Below are 20,289 nucleotides of genomic sequence, written 5' to 3'. Positions count from 1 at the left end.
TCTGGAATAGTGACTTAGGTCAAGGACATAGGCCTTGGTTTCTGTTTGTGGATGCCTAAGCCTAACATAGTGAGACACTTTCTTTCTGAAATTCATACATTTTCAAGAGACATTTCATATTAGTGCAATATATGCAGTCTAATCAATCTATTCTCTTCATAAAATTGTGAAGGATCAGCATAACTATATTAGTCTTCGTAGTGTTAAACCATGAGTTTCCTGCTGGACTTCATAGACTTTTTACGTGAACACTTATAAAATTAACTCTTATGATATTAAGCATTTATTTAAATACAGGAAATGAAAGATGAAAGTTACAAATTCTAATTATATATGTAGAGATAAATAAACGTCAAATGGTAAGTGTGTGTCTTTTAGACAGGCAAGATTTCCCTTGCCTTGCTTTACTAGGATTATAGTAGGCTAATTAAATTACTCATACGGATGGCAGGATTTTTTTATCCTCAGAAAAATCAGATGAGATTGCATGATTTTTTGTCTGATTTTGTTCTGCAGCAGATAGTCAAAGACAATTGTAGTTAAAAAACGTTGTCTCAAAAAACCTGTTGTATCTGCTGAGTAATCTCCCAGTACAGAAAAGGGTCCTTGGCCTGAAAAGGCTTTCTGTGTGTTGTATCTTTGGCAAAGCTGGCTTGAAGTCGGAACTGATTTTGAATGGAGCAAAAGATAATAAATGCAAATTGGGTAGCCAGAATTGTTTACATATTAATGTTTCATTTAAAGGTCTGGAAATACACCATTTTGGCACTGAACATGGAAAGGAATAAGAAAAACCTCAGAAAGTGGTGCACATACAGTAGTTGACTAGTACTTTCATTTGGGAGTTACTTTTCAAAGTGTTGACTTACTTCCATCACCAGTTCGCCACCTTCTGCTGTTTCCTGCTTTGAAGCTGTCTTACTTGGTGTTCAGAGATCCAGGCTGGCTGACACTAAAATGGTTAAATGCTTTCCTTGTGGTGGAATATGCCACGGTACTGTTGCATTCTTGCTGTCAAGGGTGGTTGTGGGGAGGAGTCAGAAACACTAATTATGATATATTCAACCTCTGCACTTAATGCAAGGGTTTTTTTATTGATTTATAAGTGAAATATGTAATCTAGTCCTTCCTTTTTAATTGGCATCCTTTACTGCAGTGCTAAACCATGAAATTATCAAAAAATAAATCAGACAATGGGGCAGATAGACCAATTCTGTCAGCACTTACATGCATACAGACCTGTGAGACTTTAATGGAGATGAATGATGACATGATTCAGTTTCAGGTATACCTACTACCAGGGAAAGAAAATCCTTTAAAATGTAATTGTCCGGTAGTTGATATTTGTCTTGAATTTAACAACTTCATTTTAAAAGGCTTAGTGCTTTTTTATTTTGCTTTGTCATATTAATCAAAATCTTAGCCTTTATTCATCACATTTTACTGAGGTGAAACTGGTGAATTGAGGGGTTAATGAACTGATGAAATTTTGGGGTTTCTTGTATCAAAAAAGCCAATAAGACTTTTTTTGTTCTTCAGACTGAGGGTTGAAGCTCATCTAGAAAATCTGTGTTCATCATAGTGTATTTTACTAATTGACAAATGCAATTTTTGTGTATGTGTTGGGACCAGACTTTGAAATCTGAGCATAATACCACAGGTGTTAATGGAAAGAGAAAATAATTGAGAGCTATCTTGAGATAGCTGATGCTCCAGTAACTTGAAGTAGCTAATGCCCTTGTCAGCTACTGCATAAAAGCAAGCCATAGAAATATGGTCAAATGCTTAGGTGGAATTCAGACTCTTTTTTCATTCTCTGTTTTCTATTTGTTAGACTTATGACGGATGATGTAACAACATTGAAATAGTGGAGTATGATTTAATACAGCTGACTCTTATGTCGTATGTGTGAGGCTGACTGGCTTACGGCACTAGAGCTATGCTCATCTTCCACTCAGATGCCTCAATATTGAGATACTGGGTCAATACTACTGTCACTGAAGTTCACTTGCTCTATAATGTGATCAAACTTTACAAACAGAACAGTTAAGAAGTAACTTTATGGAGACAACGTAAGAAAAGGAGGCATACGGAAGGCATTAAAAGAAGACAATAACAAAAGTCTTAGTAGCTGTTGAAAGTTTTGGCGCAAGGAAGTTGAACTAAGCTGTGGAAAGCAGAAGAGAAATGGCAGAATTACATATTTTAAGGTAAAGTGGGGAAAAGGTAGGAGGAAGGAATAGAAGAGAAGGGGAAAGCTAAAACTTTTAATAGGCTTTTTGACAGTTATTTTGTTTCTTAAAGAAGTACAGACATCAGTAATTCCTTTTGCCCGATGTTTTCTTTAGCTGCTGAATGCAGAATTTATAGCAGTATCAGTATCTTAAGCTCTGCTTTCTGATACTCCTGAGAAAAAAAATAACTTTCCACCTTTACCTGACACATACAGGCTACCAGTTGAGCATTGTTATGGGTTGTAGGAAGATCCTGCATTATCTATAGATAGACTCAGAACTCAAAGCTATTGAGAAATTGTTCTAATGAGTCATTATTCATCAAAAGGACCCAAATAATAAGCTGTGTGAGTATTCCTGGCAGACTCCACTTTCAAAGTAAACCACCATAAGCACGATGGAAGTAGTTTCTGTAGGTCTCCCATTAGATTTCCACACTACAGGTATCCTCATTTCACTTCTGCTTGTTATGGGATGTATTCATATCCACATTTATTCCACTCAAAGGAATTTTTGTCTGTGCATCACTTACTTGTGCCATTCTTGATTTTCTGTCTATGAAAGCAGTTACGTATTCTCCCGAGCTTTCTTCCTCTCCTTGTTTAAGAGTTGCTCTCATATTAGAGGTTCAAATGTCTTCCCCATTTCTCTTTATCCAGTCCAGATCAGCACCCTTTACGGCAAGATCTCTCTCATTTTCCTCCAGTTCTAGAAATTGTGTATCGTTGTTCCCTGCAATCCTTTTTTTTTTTTTCTTAATATATCCGATGTGAGATAAGTGAGTGTAGTTCTTCTGGGAAGTAGAGCAGAAATGAACCTTCCTTATGCTGGGGGGTGGGTGTTAAAAGATGCCATCTTCTTGTTACTTGACCTTTCATTTCATACTTGACCTTGTTTCATTTCTCCTCCATTTTCCTTCCCCTGGATTTCCAGTTTCCCCCAAATCCATATTATTTTGCCTACTTATGCATAGAACACTTGGATAGATAAAGAAAAGCAAATGTAACCTATCAAGTGTGGAATCTGTTCAAGAGGTGAGCATGTAGGTGTAGGCCTTAGATCCATGCTGTCTCTTCAAGCACGATGTCTTCTGGTTGCCTGTGGTTAAAGAGTACCACCCAGAGAACCCTTTCTCTGAAAACATTGGAAGTTTGATGGTTTTAGCCCTTTTCCATTTAACCCATTTTCCATAGAAGTGTGTTCCAGTAGTTAATTATGAATACTGTTGTATTTATGCCTTCTCGCTTGATTTTTTTTGGGCTTAGTCTACAGTGATTTGTCCTTGATTTATGTTTGTCTGTTATGCCAAAAAAAGTCTATTCAGTGTTTTCTTCTCATGAAGATTGTTCTACCTAGTTGTTGATAAATAAAACAGTTTGTCAGGAACCTGTCTTGTAAATAATTTTCTCCATTTTGCTCGCATACATAATGTTTCTGGTTTTCCTCTATTTTTTAAAATTCTTACATGTATGTTATTTCAATATTTGTCTCAACATTATATTCTAAAAAGAGGGAAAAACCACTTTCTGTATTTAGTTTGTTTCTGTTTGTACATCAAAAAATCAAGTGCAGCAGTTTTCTTGTCTGCCACACCATGAACAGGTGTTCACGTTTCTTCTTTGTTGTGGAACCCAAATCATTCTGGATTCATGACTTTCCAAGATACATCTTTCTGGCTTTTGAAATTGGCACAAACTTCTTACTCAATGTTAAAATGCAATTTGTTTAAATGGGCCTGATTCATCAAGGAAGCGCATCCCTATTCATATTATTATTATTATTGTTGTTGTTGTTATTATTATTATTATTATTATTATTATTATTATTATTATATCACAGTCATCTTTGTGTGATCTGTGCATTTTATATGCCTTCACAATCACTGAAAAAATTAACATAGCTCAATTCTGTGATACCTTATTTTATACAATTTATTTTACATTCTTTCGTAGTAAATAGTTCTTGTCTTGTCCGTCTTTCATTCTTTTGAAGTTGTTCCATATATTGTCCTTGTACAGCATCATTCAATTTCTGTTATTTTTTTAGAGATTAATTGAGCAGAATAAATAGACTGTTTTAAGAAAGGATATACTAGACTTTATACATGTCTTTGTTAGAGGTTGAGGTGTTTTTTTAAATTCGTATTACTTGCTCGTTACTATGTCTAGATAAATTTTGAATGAGATACTCTAATGCTGCAGCTGAATTTCTGTTAGATTTTTCATACACAGAATAAAATAAGCATCTTTTATGTAATTAATCTATGGCCTTGTTCAACCAGCATTTCTCTTTCTAACTTTTTCTTTTTCTGCTGTTGTCAGTCATGAAATATCTGTAACAGTCTTGCACTGGATCCTTAATAATGTCAGACTTTAAATAGTGGTAAGAGATTGACTGAATTTTACTACTGCGTACAAGTGTGCTCAGATTTTTGCTATAAAAATTCATATAATCATTATTTTCTTATAAAGTATTTATCTTCTGCTGTTGCTTAATGCTTCGTACAAAATTTGCATCTCCAAAGAGATACCATATTAAATATATTTGTATCTTTCTAGAAATACTTGAATTTTCCAGGAGTAATATGAATTTCTGTGATATATTTCCTAAAGAAAGTAGTAATACTGGCTTTACTTAGGTGTATGTAGGTTTTGCCTGCTTTTATGGTTCATGGTAAAAGATTTTATCATCCTTCTTTGAATTTACAGAAAATTCTGTGTAGGAAATGTACTACAGAATTATATCAGCTTACAAAATGCAAATCTAAATGAGTTGAAGATTTTACTAGTTCAGAAGAGCTGGGATTATTACTGAATTAAAGCATCTGCCTTGTACATAAGGCAGAGCTGTTTGTACTCATTGGCACTTAGCCCCTTGCACAAGCTGAAGTGATTCCTCCAAGGTACTTATTATGTATTTTACAAACATGATATTCTTGTAAACTAAATGAAAGCTCTAGAACAAATAACCACTTGCTAGAATGTGTTCCCTTCCTCAGAATTTTTTTTTTCCAAAATCCACTTTTTGAAAGATGTGAAAGTCCAATTTTTTAAGGGAGGCACTTTTTTAATAAGAATTTTCTGGTGAACGTGTTGCATCCAGACCAGTAGCTTTGTGCTGGCTCAACTACTGTAGAAGAATAGTGACTCTGAAATTGAAAACACATCTTTCCATGCCTTGGAGTATAGTTTTTCTCTGAGTAAATAGAACAAATGAAGTTGCATTTTTTTTTTTAATTGCGTTGCTTTGCTTTGGAGTGTTAAAACAAAGGATAATCTTCTTGCACAGGATCGAGGAGATGAATTCACTTACACTGGGAGTGGAGGTAGAGATCTTTCTGGCAATAAAAGGATTGGAGAACATTCATTTGATCAGACATTAACACACATGAATAGGTAAGTTTTGAAGACAAAAAGTATTCCAAAAGGAAAGAGCTGGATTGTAATGTTTTAATTTAAAACTGATGTTTTGCTGTATTCATTCACTCTTGTACAAGCTACTTTTGTGAACAGCGGTGCCTCTTGCTCATATGAGGCGTTTTATCAAGCAGTATGTTTTGTTGATTTAAAGAAACGCTTGCACCTCAAGGAAATACATTGCTGTATTGCTGGCTTAGGTAGTAGTCATGTCTCTGGTTGAAATTGTCCTACAGTTTCCTTCAGAGGACTCTGAATTTAATGAGAAGTTTGTCAAAACTCCTGTGTGGAACTTTTCAATTCTGGGTGTTTCTTTTTAAGCTACTTCTTCAACAGTTAAATCAATTGCAAAATTTAAGTAGAAAGAAAGCATGTTAATTTTCCCATGTTAAAAGAAATCTTTCCTATTTTGCTAGCCCCTTCTTCCATCATAGTTTTCTATCAAAAGCAAGGAGTTAGGGTGTTGCTTTATCAAAAACAAGTCTTGAAAAAGAAAAATCTATGTCCAAAAGATGAGTTAGACATCTGCTTAAAGTGCTTTTACATCTTCTAAAAGCCTGCCTGAACAAGGAGTTCTCCATCCTTTACTATTTCTAAGAGCATAACCTCTGTCATGCGGCTGACCATTTAGCACCTGTGGTGTGGTGAGGTTGATTGAGACCTTTTCTTTGCCAGGTCTGCTTTTAGATATGATGTGCTGCTGTCAAGCACAGTGGAGAAGGGTCTCTTTCAAACTGTTTGGTGGTACTTCGAGGAGAGAGAGGAAAAGCCTGACTTGGCTGCTGAGAAAGGGAGGGAGGAAGAGAGAGAGGGGTCATGATGTGAACAGGAACAAGGAGGGAAGGAAGATGGAAGAAGGTTTAAGCAATGGGTTTATGAGCATATTTAGTGAATAGGGCAAACTTGCTTTGGGAAACAGAATTAAAAGCAGGACTCCTTAGTCTCAGCATTTCTCTGCTCTTAGCAGATGACAAATCCACTGGCAAAGCTTGCCTTGTAGCTTTGCAGGCATTAGTGTGCATGGAGTATAACAAGGTGTTGCTCTCAGTTACTGATTTTGGTACAAGTTTTCAAGGACTTTGGTACTGAAAATTAAGATGGTTCCATGTAGTTGAATCAGTATTGGTTTTGCTTATCCAGATACCTTTCCTTTTTTGTTTTTATATAAGAAACATTTTTAAAGTTGGCATTGTATACCTGTCTCTTGCTGTTCCATACAATATGGGTTTTAGACTCATACCGTGGCTATTTATAAACGATATCGTTTCTTCTGTTCTGAGATCAATGGTTTGGTCTGATTCTGAAGGGTTTTCAACCCCTGGTCAAACCAGGCTGTGGTAGTAGAAATACTGTGCATTATGGCAGCTTGGTCTAGTAGGTATTCATGCTGTCTTACTGCAGGTTTCTAGAAGAGGGTCTTCATGTAGTTAGTGGATAAAGGGGTTTGCTTGTCCTTGAGTTGGCTACTATTACTTAACTCCTACTCTGAGTCATTAATGTATTATGTGAGAGACTTCAGTTACTAATGAGTTTTATGAGTTTTTTGCATGGTTACTATCTGCTTTTATTTCTACGGTGTTTTTCACCATATTCTTTGTGTACACACTTAAAAAGCCTTAAAATCTGCAGTTAATGGGGAATAGCAATAGGAAAAGTTTGCCTTTTGGTATCATTTTCTCTTAATTCCCTCAATGCTATTTAGGAAGGGATTATTTTTAAAAAATTAAGAATGTTAAATCTAAAAGGATTGGTTTGTTTTATTTAATGATATCAGATGAGTTTTTATCTGGAGCCTTGACAAAATGCTTTGTGTTCCTGTTTTTTTCTTTGCATACATGGTAGAATGGGTCTCATTGCTTCCATCAGTTCTGCAGTTTTAAGAGAAAATACTGAAAAGTTCTGTGCTGCTTGATAAAGCATAATTAGGCAAGGGAAATAGATATGAGTTAATTACATTAATTCTCAAAAATCTGTTCTGTGAAGCAATCTAGTTTATGAAGATTTTAATTCTCTTCCTAGGGCATTGGCCCTTAACTGTGATGCCCCACTGGATGACAAAAATGGAGCAGAGTCTAAGAATTGGAGAGCTGGTAAGCCAGTCAGAGTAGTGCGCAGTTCAAAAGGACGGCGGATCAGCAAATATGCCCCAGAGGAAGGCAACAGATACGATGGCATTTACAAGGTATTCTGATTTCTACTGAGTGCAACATAACATTTTTCTTCAGCTGTTTTTAAGTCTCATACGTGTTACATTGCAAATTCTTCTGTATTACCTAAAAGAAATAATTATTTTTTCTCTATGATAGCTTTTTAGCCTTAGCTTATTCTGCAAAGAACTGAAATGAAATTATTCAGAGCAGTGATAACAGAACATAATCCATAATAGGATATATAAAGTTGAATGTGGTAAACTACTTTATATGGGCTTACTGAGTCATATTCATCCCTGGATATCAAATTGTTTCCTCGCTCCTTCCAACTGTATCCTAGCTTTTTGTGCATTTAATGACTTCTCAGTGTCTGAAATAAAAGTGTGCCTTTTAAGAGCACTGTATTTATCAAAAATACAAAAATTTCACACCCGAGGGAAAAGCTGCTATATAATAGTAGTGTATAACTTAGTCCTCGTTTCTTCTTGAACAGTTGAAGTATGACTATATGCATGTGTTTGCCTCGTGATAAAATAACGGCAGTAATTTTATATTGTTCTTTAGGTGGTGAAATATTGGCCCGAAATTGGAAAATGTGGATTTTTAGTTTGGCGCTACCTTCTGAGGAGAGATGATGTTGAGCCTGCACCTTGGACTTCAGAAGGAATGGAGCGGTCAAAGAAACTGGGTCTGAGCGTACAGGTTCGAATCAGGACTTGCAGAGTTGTTTTTATTCTGAGTTCCAGTAAACGAATTCCAGAAATAGAAATCAGTTAAACTAAAGCCCCGTTTTTTTTCTTGCACCTCACTGTGGCAGGATTTAATGCTGGAACACGTTACAGATTATTTGCACGCTGAAAGAACCCTGTACTAGTGACATAGCAGAAGGAACAGTGAATGAAGCTTTCTACCTTAGCAGTGAATTGCTTTGCATATATGGATTGAAAAATTAAGAGTTTGAATCCAGTTTGCGGTCCTCAGGCTGGAAAGAATTTCTACAAGCAACTGTTGTTATAGCTGAGTCTGCCTGAGAAATTGAAAAACCTCTGCATTTTTATGTGTTTTTCTCTCTATGTGACTGAGGAGTTTGTATAGATAGTGTATTTCAGGCGCAAATATAAACTGACCCATGAGGACTTGGGCATTGCAGAATCCAGGAAAGATGGAAAGACTTAACAATACTGTTTCTTAGCAAGGCAATGGTATATCTTACAGTGTACCATCATCTTCAGCTTTGCCTAACTGATTTGTATAGTTGTAAGGGATAGATAGGCATATGAGGTTCCTTTTCATACAATTGAGTCTGGATTAGATTCTTTGACTTCATTACGCTTTCTTAATAATAGATAATAATTTAAATGTTTTCTCCATCATGTAGGGTTTTTAAAATTATTTGGTAGTTATTTCAATATGTAGTCACAGGGTTTTAAAGTCTTTAAGAAATTAGTCTTGTTGGTATTTGTAATGTAATATGTATGTAAATACATAATTACTGTATGTCAGTGGGTTTTGTTTTAAATCTATGCTTTTTTATTCTAGTATCCAGAAGGTTATTTGGAAGCCATGGCTAGTAAGGAGAAGAAAGATAAGGTTAAAAAGCAAACTGTGAAACAGGAGCCAACCAGCCAGAGTAACGGAAACCAGAAAAGGACAATTGATGATGGTATTTCTTTTTATTTCCTTAGCATTCATCTGCAAAGTCTCTCGTGTTACATCTGTTAAGCCAGTAGCATGGAAACTTTGCAGAAGCGTGAAGTTATTTGGAATACTAATGTAAATTGATAAGCACATGCTCTGTAATTCAGTAGTAGTATCTTATCTTATTTACTACTCTTATGGTGTTTTTTTTCTCTTAAGCTCTATAGAAAAAGTGAAGTCTTCTGTACAACTTTGTGCTGCAGTCCAAAACAATGAATAGTAGGAACTGGAGTAGGGGTTTGATTGCCGCATTTCATGAGTGTAATCCATGTTTTAGCCTTCTAGAAACAGTTTTGTTTTCCCCTTTTAGTAGTTCAGACTAACACTCTGTTGTTACTGAGTCTGATGGTCATAATCTTAAGCAGGTATAGAGGTACCTACGAATACACCCAAAGCCATGAGGATGGGAGATGGAGGGAAAGGAGAGGCTTTCCAGCTGACCCAAGAGCAGCAATGGCTGATTAGAGAAGACTGTATGAACCAGAAACTGTGGGATGAAGTACTCGCTTCTCTTAAGGAAGGACCAGTATGTTTCCTGCATGCATCATTTTTAATTACGTTTTCTTTAGACAAATAGGAGAAATATTGAGTCTCTCTTAAAACCTAATTTGCTTGTTGAACTTCTGCTGAATACAGACTGTGTCTAGCATTATTTTTATTTGTAAGACTTTGATTTCAAGAAAATAATCCTTACTTGTACATTTTGCTATTGATGGCTCATTTTACATCTGTGTAATAGTAATCTTTTCTTGCTCAAAAAACATTTTGCAGTTAGAAGAGGCTTTTTTTTTTCCATTTCAATTTTGAAGGGAGTGTGTTTTCTCTGAAATTTTAAGTGGATTTTTGTGCTGTGCGGATGTAAGAAATGAGACATGAAGAAAGATGATTCTAGTCACTCCTCTTTGTTCAGGCAGAAAGTTTTATGACAGAAAATACAGGTTGCTTGCTTTGTTTAAGAAGGCAGAAGTACTGTTATCTTCAAATTTAGATATGAAATTAAAATATTTTCATCCAAATCTAGATTATCACAGTCTATAGAGAGGGAACCTTAAGTAAGAGAGAAAATACTTTCCTCCCCTAATTGTCATGAAAGTAGCAAGAATAGCTCAAGGTTGAAGAGACTATAAACACTAGTATAAAAAAAAGTCCACAAAAGGAATATCTCCTGAAATATCTCCTGTATCTTTCAGTGATAATTAGTCTTACCAGTGTCAAGTTCACAGTTATTTTAGCTGTTTTGCAGAAGATATCATGGCACTAAGAAGTTAAAATATCTTGATAAAACTCAACTTGGTGGAAACCAAACTATTGGTTAGAGAATGTGTATCTAAAAATGGACATACATAATTAGTTTATTTGAGAATTACCAGTGGCTATTTATGGTGCTTCTGTAACACAAAAAGCACCTATAACTCCCTGTTCTTCCACTTACAGTACTAGTTTTGCTACAATACTGCTGCAGTTGTCTTTGTGTAGGTACTGATAATGTAAAGGTACTTGCTGTTATCTGTCTTCTATCCAGTGTCTGTAATGACTAGAAGAAGTTTCAGCTCTTAAAATTGTGCGTGATGACAGGCAATAGAGGTATGTGTTTGTAAAAAGGAGAAAACAGTCATTTAACAGCAGTTGAGTTACTGAGAATACATTTTTCTGTATTCCTACCAATAATTTTGGTAGGACTTCCATTTGGTTTCCACTAAAGGCAACGGGAATCACTGGTAGCTTTGGGTTGCTACTGTGAAAATGTAAATTTTCTGCTTGAAACAACCACCTTCCCTTTTAATTAAATAAAATGTGGTTTAAGATAAATCTAGTATTTTGAGAATTATTACAACGAACCATATTTTTATTACCTGTAGATCTGCTTTTATTTTTGTATACCCAAGCTTGTATTCCTGAGATATTTGGAGATCACTGACATGCCAGAGATAAGCGTGCTTGTGTGTGTGTAGAACACCTGGTACAAATCTATCTTGAGATTCCTCAGAGATAAAAAATCAGGGAGGTTGATTTACACGCAGCAGAGAATTTGGCCTGAGGAGACTAAGCCAGTAAGCTGGCCAGAACCCATGAGCGGAGGAGGAGGTGCAGAAGTGGCTTTCTTAGCAGAAGTTCCCTTGGCAGAGAAGCAAGAGATCTTTCAGGGATATGCAAATTTCTAGAAGCAGTTACTAAACACAATTCCTAAATTTTCTCACCTATGATAAGAATCAGGCATGAGGGGCCCTCTGGTCGGTTTCACTTTGTTTGTAACAATACTCGTACAAACAAGTAAATAATCTTTAAAACATTACTTCTCTGATTTGTGGAAAAGCAGGGAAATTAAGCAGTTATGGACCTGCTTCCTGATTTCTTTTAGAAAGCTGCCCTCATGGATATGGAGGGCTTAAGAACTTCTGGAAATTGATTATCTTTATGTAATAAGTGGCATTTACGAGAACTGTAATAGAGTTTGTCTTCTTTTATTCCTTTGCCTTACACTAGAATTTTCTGAAGAAACTGGAACAATCCTTTATGTGTGTCTGCTGCCAGGAGCTGGTTTACCAGCCAGTGACAACAGAGTGCCTCCACAACGTCTGTAAAGTAAGAATAAACTTGGTCTTGCTCTGGGCTGTTTTCTTGGCTCTGAGACATGAGTCACCAAAGCCATATGTGTTTTAGAAATAAAGACAATAATTATTGCCTAACATTCCGAGCAAAAACATGCAACAAGTTTGCATTTAGTGATTGCTGTGTAACCTTGATTTTATGTAATGAAGAGTGGGAGTACGTTTAGTGTAGTTCTTGACAGACATGAGTGAAGTTTACCGTTGCTGTTATCCTTTGTGATCAGTGAAATTACACTAGGAAGCACAGCAGGACATATACTAGGTCCAGGAGCTAGGTGTTGGTGCAGTAGCAATAACATAATTTTACATAGTTAGAGAAATAAAAACCGAGTTTATAATTGTCTAACAGTTTTTAAGAGGGGTTGAAGGGATGCAGGATAAATACAAGAAAACTATTTGGACTTATTTGGAATAAGTTATGTTGTTATTCTTGGTATTGTTTATGTTTGGTAGGAGGGCCACCAGAGTCAATTTATAACTTGTGTATCTTAAAATCTTGATCAGTTGGATATAAAGTAAGGAGTTTGGAATCCAGTTAGTACTAGAGCTAATTTCTGTAGCACAAGTGTGTAAAGAATCATGCACTGAATTGTGCATATTTGAATTGTGCCTGTCATATCTAGTATTTCTGCCTAGGAGCTCAAAAGGACTCAGACTATTATCGTCCTAGTACAATGTCCGATAATGGAAATTCACTGTTCAGGAAGATATGTATCACTCCAGTAAAAATCACTGTGTTGTTGTGGCTGGCCTGCACACAGAGAATGATTATGGCTCCTTAAAAAATAAGAAGTGTTATGAAGGGGTTAATATTTAGAATTATGGAAATCGGAAAACTGTGGAGAAGAGAAAGCTGAATGGCAACAAACTCAGAAAACACAGGATTTGAAGATGCCAGTAAATATTTGCGAATACGAAATAACATTCAGTTAAAGCTGTTGATAGTGAGCTGCTATTGCTGTTTGGGCACAGATCTGCCCTGATAACTTTCTGATACTCAGCTCACGTGCTCGGGCTCTCTGCAGCCTGTGCTAACATACTAAGGAGGGCAGCACTGATGCTAATGTCTTAGAGATTGTATTATTCTACATATGTCTTTAAGGCTTAACTGAATCTCATCCGATGAGGTAGATGGAGATAATTACATACTCACCTGCCTCTTGAGATGAAGGTCTGGAAAACCGTAGCGATCTAACCGGGAAGCTAGAAGGAAGCTGCAGACGCGGCTGCAATTCACAGCAAGGCACCAGTGGAAATGAAGGGGAAATCTCAGTAGTGATTTGTTTTAATTCCTCCTGAGCTCAATGTTTCACATCCCCAGACCAGAGTTCTCCTGTGATGACGACATTTTAGTCATAGAAACAGAAGTAGGTGCCTGAGGGCTTCCTTTTTTCTGGTAGTACAGCAGATTGCATCTTGGGTTTGTAGTGTTTCCTTAGTTTTTGCTGGTTAAGCTGTCAGTTTAAAACAAAGTTCTGACCATTTACTCCTCTGTCTTTGTCACGTCCTAGAGCTGTTTACAGCGTTCCTTCAGAGCTGAAGTCTTCACCTGCCCTGCCTGCCGCCATGACCTGGGAAAGGGCTACACCATGGTTCCCAACAAGATACTGCAGACACTGCTGGACCAGTTCTTCCCTGGTTACAGTAAAGGACGATGATGTGCTGAGATCCTTCCGTACTTCTCCCAGTGACTTTATAGACAGTAAAGGAGAATAAACATGGGAAATTCAACAGTGGACCAGCCAGCTTGATGGGACTTGATATATTGTCACATTTTGAAGCAGCTAACCCTCTTCCCCTCATAGCCATCTTTTCGGTGTAGTGAGAACTCTAATTCTCAGCTGTCTTTTAACATCAAGGGTAGTTTTGGCCAGTTAACAAATAGTTTTTAAAGAGAAAAAAAAAAAAAGAAAAGCTTCAGCTCTTACTGGCCTAGCTGATGCTTAATTTATGATTTGTTTTTTTTGTAACTACCTCAGGACAGAGGAAAAAAAATTGTGGGGATGACAAAAAGTTAGTGAAGTTTTAGCTACACACTGCCTCCTGAATATTAGTTGTGCCTGGTCCATGTGGTTTGATTTACAAAAAAACCCCCAAACCAAAACAAAAACCCACAAAAAACAGCAAAAAACAGAAACAGCACTTAAGCCAGCTGGATTAAAGAACAGCAAATTCTGTGGTGTGCATAATCCTTTTTTGTCTTTTTCTTCCATTATGCTGTTTTTTTTTTTTTTTTGCAAGAACAGGCTGATTTTTAGTCTATTTTTGTGAGCTTCATTGTGCTTTTCTTGTATCTTATGCAAGTTGACTACTAATGACTAATGAGAACAATATGAATGCATTGTTGCTGCATTAGTGTAAAGTGATCTGTGTTTTTTGCACTTAAAGAGGGTATTCAAGACACTCTAGTTGTGTAAAAAATATTTCATATGAAAAAGCCACTTCTGTATTAGTTAAACTGTATGCTTTTAGTAGTTCTTGTATCGGTGGCAATACATCTACATGGCATTGAAGGCAGTGCTAGCTTGGAGAGGGTTCAAATCGCTTCATATTGTGATCTGAAATTTTATATACAATATATTCCCCCCCAAAAATATACCTTATTAAATATTTTATGATTCAGAAAAGTTGCTAATTTTGTTTTTACTATTACCCACTTACTTTAATCATAACATTTTTACAGATTTCTTTCCCAAATTACTAAATGCTTTCTTTAGGGGAGCTTCTTATTTTTCAGACATGAGGCTTTGTATACTTTAACTCATTTCTCAGTGGAAAAAAACATTGTTAGTTAAGGAAAACAAAACCAAACCCTAACCTGACATCGATACCCATGGGCTCATATGTACTCCATAGCAGCAGGTGTCACGTAGCTGCTCTGGTCTCTACTGAGCATTTGAAGGAAGCTTGTTAGTGCTCAACCCATGTACTGGAGTCAGAGGGACTGGCGTTGGCGGTGCTTGCTGCCAGAGACAGCTGGGAGCTGTGGGTGCCCCACGTATATAGAAGTATATATGGAGGTATATATGTCATTCTCCGTAATTTAAGATCTTACCCCTAACCTGGTGTGGTAATGAATTGAGATGGACATGGCAGTGCTGGTTTTCGTGGCTGAAAGTTAGCTGAATGGCTTACTCACCTCATCCGAAATAAGTAACTTCTCTCCCCCCACGCTCCCCCTCTCCCCCGCCATTCTACTTAGGATTTCAGTTGCATCCAAAATGCATAATGCTGGTACTATCTCTCTAGTCAGATATAAAAAAACCAGGCATTGCTGAACAGTTTTGAAAGATTTAACTCCTCTGTGCTGACTAGAATGAGGGTTCAGCCTTTGTTCAGTAGGTGAATTGGTATTGGTGTTAAGCATAGTTTAAAAGAGCTGTAGACAGATTCTTAGATCCTGTTGAGCTTCTGTGTTTTACAGCATAGAAGCTCAGTATTTTATGGGGGAAAACAGATGTAATTTTACCTTTGTAGCAATCGTTGCATCTGTGCAGTAAGCACGTAAAACCTGTGGCTTTTTACTTGATATTTGAGTGCTGTGAAGTATTTTATACCTTTTAATGTTTTTTTTTTTTCACTTGGTAGCTTTTAACAATTAATGGATGAGATAAATTTGTCAGTTTGAGATCAACAATGGGAAGTTCTCTGCATAATACAAAAACATGTAAATGAATTCTTTAATACATCTTTTCAGTGACGGACACAATCAAGAAGCATGAAGCTGCCTTTAACAAACATTAATGTAGCTTGACAAGACTTTGTGGAGTTAGACTGGCAACGCAGAAAGACCGTCCTTTCTTCACATTATAAGTTTGCAGTGTTTTTTCATAATTTTTTACACACTCAGTGCTCTATCAGTAGCTACTGAAAGGCACCCTTTTCAATAGTAAAGTCTAGAGTATAAAATTCTAATTTTCTTCACTATGTATTTAGACATTTTAGGACATAGGTGCGGCTTTTCGCATCAAAGCTGCTATCTGGCCTAACCTTCCTTTAATGAAATTCATTCCTGTCTCCTGTCATCTGCAGTCTCTTCATGTAATTAAAGCCCCCATTGAAGTCATAAGGTAGGTAGTGAAAAAATTGCAGTCCCAAAACTTTCACCATGACGGGCACAAAAATACAGTACTTGAAATCGTACTGTGAATAGAAGCCTCATTTGTGTGAGAAAGCTCCCAGGCGTGAGCATGCGTGTAGACCTTCAAGAGGAGGTTGAGTCGGTGCTGGTTGTAAGGTCCAAAACGGTGCAGTCCTTTCCCCAGCCTGAGCACTGCCCCAGCACCTGCTTCCTCATTGCCCAGGACCCTGCTGTGTGTGGCTGAGTGAGTTTGTCTCTACAGGGGCGCTCACTCGCAACAAACGCAAATGAATGTCACTCTGTCTGTGTTAACTGGTGAGATGATCCATTTTATATAAATATCACTGGGAACGGATTAGAAGAGGCTCCTGTTTAAGGTCTGCGTTCTGGCATAGCGTGTGGCAGTAGGGGTCTGCTCTTGGGGTGCTGTCGGTATTCTTGGAGGGCCGGAACTAAAGCCGTGAATCAGTTTTTACACAAGCTGTAGGCTCGGATGACAAAACAAGGCATGTTGTGTGCACGTATAACCAAAGCCAGTACCCAGATTTGGGGAACTGTGGAAGGAGAATACTTTGTTAGACAAGATCTAACTCATGCTAAGCAGTTCACAGTCTGTTAGAAAAGGTGTTTCGTGCCTTCTCTGGAATAAGAGGAGAGGCTTAGATGGAGCTAAAAGGAAAAACTGACATCATGTAGAAAAAAGTTTGGTTTGCTACTGCTCAGTAAAACTGGTAATTCTGGATCATGAAAATATCAGAGATTTATTGCAATCTTAATCTCTGTGAGGATTTTGCTTTGTGTAGAAGCTGTTGCTGCTTTGGCAATTCTGACAAACCAGAACTTAAGCTTCATAATTTAATACTGCTCTGTTGGATAAATGCAGCTGAAAAGTTAAAATGCAGAACGTGACAACGTTTAAAATTCTGAACAATTTTATTAGAGCACTAACATTGGTAGGTAAAAAAAACAGTATGAAATATTAACACTAGCAATGCTAGTGGTAATATGTGAAGTAAATTAACAATCTACTTCATCTTTTTTTACAAAATATAAACAATTACTCCTGCAGTTAATATTCATTACTATTGCCTTATGCATCTGCATCTCTTCTACTTTTTTTAACCATATCTTCTATGCCACTTTGCAAATTGGGTGTTAATTGTTAAAACTTCAGCACAAAACAGACAAAATACTTAATCAAGGCAACTTCAACATCAACTGCTGTGGAACAATCACATTTTGTTTACATCTAACATATTGATTGTATTTACATTTTAACTGAGCAGTGATTCAATTAACAAACATCGTGATTATCCAAAATATACACAGTATATAAATCCCCTATCAGGTCTGGGAGGAAAAGGCCATCCTGATGGACTTGGAAATCTAGGCAGCTGGAAGCAGTCTTACGAAGATGCTCTCTTCTGTTCAGAAAAGGGAGATTCATAGGTTTCCATTGGTGGGCAGGTACAAACCAGATGTTGATCTCCATAGATGTCATCAATGCGAGCAATTGTGGGCCAAAACTTGCTTTCAGGCTTGACAAATGGCTACGTACAGAAGAAAAAAAACCCAACTGTTTTAATTTTCCTACCAAACAAATCTACATAATCGTAACAGACATTAGATTTTTAAGTATGACAAATGCTGAAAAAGTGGATTTTTTAAGTGAAGTCATACTTCTTCAAACTCTGTTTGCAGTCCCTGAAAGTTAACAAGCATGTATAATGGATAGGAACCAAGGAACAGTGGAGGCAACTACCAAGACCTGTGCTGTTCAATATTTTATAATATATAAAATAAGGTGTCAAACTTTACAGGTGCAGTTAAATTCTTCCTCTTTGAAACAGTACATAGCAATAAAATAGATGCAATTCTGTTTTAGATGAGAAAAGTTAGTTATGCATACGTCTAACTGTTAAGATTGTGGAAGCAATTTTAGGTAGTGCCCTGAAGAAGTCTGATGTATCCAGCTCCAATTTGACCTTTTTGGAGCAGGCTCACAGTGGTGTGGCTTGCCCTGTGCTGACCATTCATCTTCTCAAACCCTCATCCAAGTTCTTTGGAGCAGAGCTTTGAACATCTGGACGTGGGACTCTGCACCACAGGCTCCCAAAACAGTACGTCAGAACTGAACGGTCTGTTTCCAATAGGAATGTCCAATATTGAAGTGCTGAGATTTAGAAATTCAAATTTGCACTTCATGTGTAGGGAGTTTTTTTTTTTTTTGAAGATCTTTTTTCCTTGTCTTGAAAAACAACAGTAACAAAACTACTGTACAGCTCACACACATAACAATTGAGCAACAGTAAAAATGGCTCTGAAGTTTTTATTCTTAACAGAGTACTTCATCTCCAACTGTCCAGAAAACCACAGAGCAGAAAGCACATTTATGTGTTACCACACCACTAGGACCCTGTTTACTCACCAGCGGGAATGCTGCCACTTCTCTGGAATAAGGACGATCCCACTTGGAAGAAGTGACACAGCTCAGAGTATGTGGTGACATCTACAAGCAAAGAGACACGTTTAGGACATGAAATTACTGAATTCAGTTGAACGTATCAGTGTGAACCCTCCTTCAAGTTCACATTACTGCATATAAATAATTACTATCGACTATCTAGAGAGTCTCTTGAGAATACTGTTTATCTGGGGGGGAAAAAAAGGCAGATTTATGACAAGAAGCAAGTCAGTATGTGGATTTTTCAGTTTGCCTGAAGATACTACCCAAGTTTTGAATATGCTTCCAGCTTTTCACTAAATTCCCTCGATACTTAAAAAGTTGGTACAGCCTTACGAGAGCTGAATAGAACTTGAGCCTATAGCAATTTTGTGCTGCAGCTGCTAAAATCATTCATTCAGTCTTTATTTTACTGTTAGTTTTAAGGTCATTCCACTTCCCTTCTTAAACCAGATAAATAATCATCTCTCTTCCACTACTTTGAGACGGCCTCGAAAATTACAGATCTTGTGCTTGCGTAAATAACTTTCTCTGCTCTTTAACAAAGGCCAGACTTCCGACTTGAAAAAGTCAAAATTCAAAGTTTGAAAAAGCTTCAGATTTTTTAAAAAGTCAAATTTCAAGAAGTTTGTGTGTTCACTGTTGGACACAATTATTTTTGAGAGTACTGAAAGACCAGGAAGTGGGCTCACGTAGTCTCAGGTAAGTCTCCAGCGTTAAGCTGATGCTGGTAACTTGCTCTACATGCCGTCTTACCTTGAGTGGGTTAATTTGAGGGTCCATCCTGCCCTCCTCTATTTCAGCAATTTCCTGCCGAATACTGATCATTGCATCACAAAATCTGTCCAGCTCTGCCTTGTCTTCAGACTCTGTTGGTTCAATCATAAGTGTCCCTGCCACTGGCCAGGACATGGTTGGAGCATGAAAACCTGATGAAGAAGAAATCAGAAGAAATCAGAATAACTCTCAATAGGTTGTGAGTTCATATATGCATTAGCTAGCAATCGATTCAAAAATTCAGCCCTTTCTAATAATCTGTACAGGAGTGAACCCGTTGGTAGTGCTGGCAGCGTACTGTATAGGTAAGACTATCTTTGTTTTTGACACTGAAGGGTGATGCTATTCTATTATTTATAATAAGAGCTACACACTGATTTAATGAAACGCTCTTAAAACCTGCTCCTCTTGCTTTGTTACTTTTTAGCCTGAAGTATATCGCGTGTTTCCCAGGTTATTTCTGGTCCTGCTGTTCAGTTCAACAGACGTGTTTTATCACTTCACCTTCTTATGACAGGCTGAATGGCAAAGACGGGTATCGATTAGTGCACTGGTAGACAAGGTAAAAAGAAAAGGTGATCTCTCGTGATTCCCTTCCTGCACTTCTGCTAATTAGAGCCTTGTGACACTTCTCTGTCAGCTGCAGAGGATGGAACCTTACTAATATTACCCATGTAACTCACCTCCATACCTACTGAAAAGTCTGTTTGAAGTGGTGTGTGCTACTTAAGGCCATAAGCCACTCACAAAGAGCAGGAGGGGTGGGGTTTTTTGATATCACAACTGGGCTTTGGCTTGTTTCACTGATGAAGTGCTACTGGTTGGGGTTTAGCAGCTTTTACACCTATTCGTTAGAAGTA

The 20,289-nt window shown here is 37.2% G+C and overlaps 2 protein-coding genes across 3 annotated transcripts in view; one reads left to right on the top strand and one right to left on the bottom strand.

The window, feature by feature from the left end:
* UHRF2 (ubiquitin like with PHD and ring finger domains 2) overlaps positions 1-14,727 on the top strand; it is a 96,737-nt gene extending 82,010 nt beyond the window's left edge. Inside the window, exons 10-16 of one of the 2 annotated variants that reach the window (XM_063319761.1) lie at positions 5,523-5,629; positions 7,670-7,832; positions 8,365-8,502; positions 9,340-9,463; positions 9,864-10,024; positions 11,983-12,081; positions 13,619-14,727. In XM_063319761.1, the coding sequence (XP_063175831.1) occupies positions 5,523-5,629; positions 7,670-7,832; positions 8,365-8,502; positions 9,340-9,463; positions 9,864-10,024; positions 11,983-12,081; positions 13,619-13,765 (939 nt within the window). In that variant the 3' untranslated portion in view covers positions 13,766-14,727. Of the gene's footprint in view, positions 1-5,522; positions 5,630-7,669; positions 7,833-8,364; positions 8,503-9,339; positions 9,464-9,860; positions 10,025-11,982; positions 12,082-13,618 lie in introns of both variants that reach the window. The other variant, XM_063319760.1, reaches the window with a different exon arrangement.
* A 2,375-nt stretch (positions 14,728-17,102) lies between these two features.
* GLDC (glycine decarboxylase) overlaps positions 17,103-20,289 on the bottom strand; it is a 45,845-nt gene continuing 42,658 nt past the window's right edge. The window contains exons 23-25 of the mRNA XM_063320604.1: positions 19,409-19,581; positions 18,617-18,697; positions 17,103-17,738 (exon numbers count right to left, since the gene is read on the bottom strand). Coding sequence (XP_063176674.1) covers positions 17,595-17,738; positions 18,617-18,697; positions 19,409-19,581 — 398 coding nt within the window. The 3' untranslated portion in view covers positions 17,103-17,594. The remainder of the gene's footprint in view (positions 17,739-18,616; positions 18,698-19,408; positions 19,582-20,289) is intronic.

This window comes from Chroicocephalus ridibundus, chromosome Z (genome assembly GCF_963924245.1).
Source record: "Chroicocephalus ridibundus chromosome Z, bChrRid1.1, whole genome shotgun sequence".
NCBI classification, from domain to species: Eukaryota; Metazoa; Chordata; class Aves; order Charadriiformes; family Laridae; genus Chroicocephalus; species Chroicocephalus ridibundus.
The sequence above is the reverse complement of the archived record's forward strand: the minus strand, read 5'-3'. Positions and strand labels throughout refer to the sequence as shown.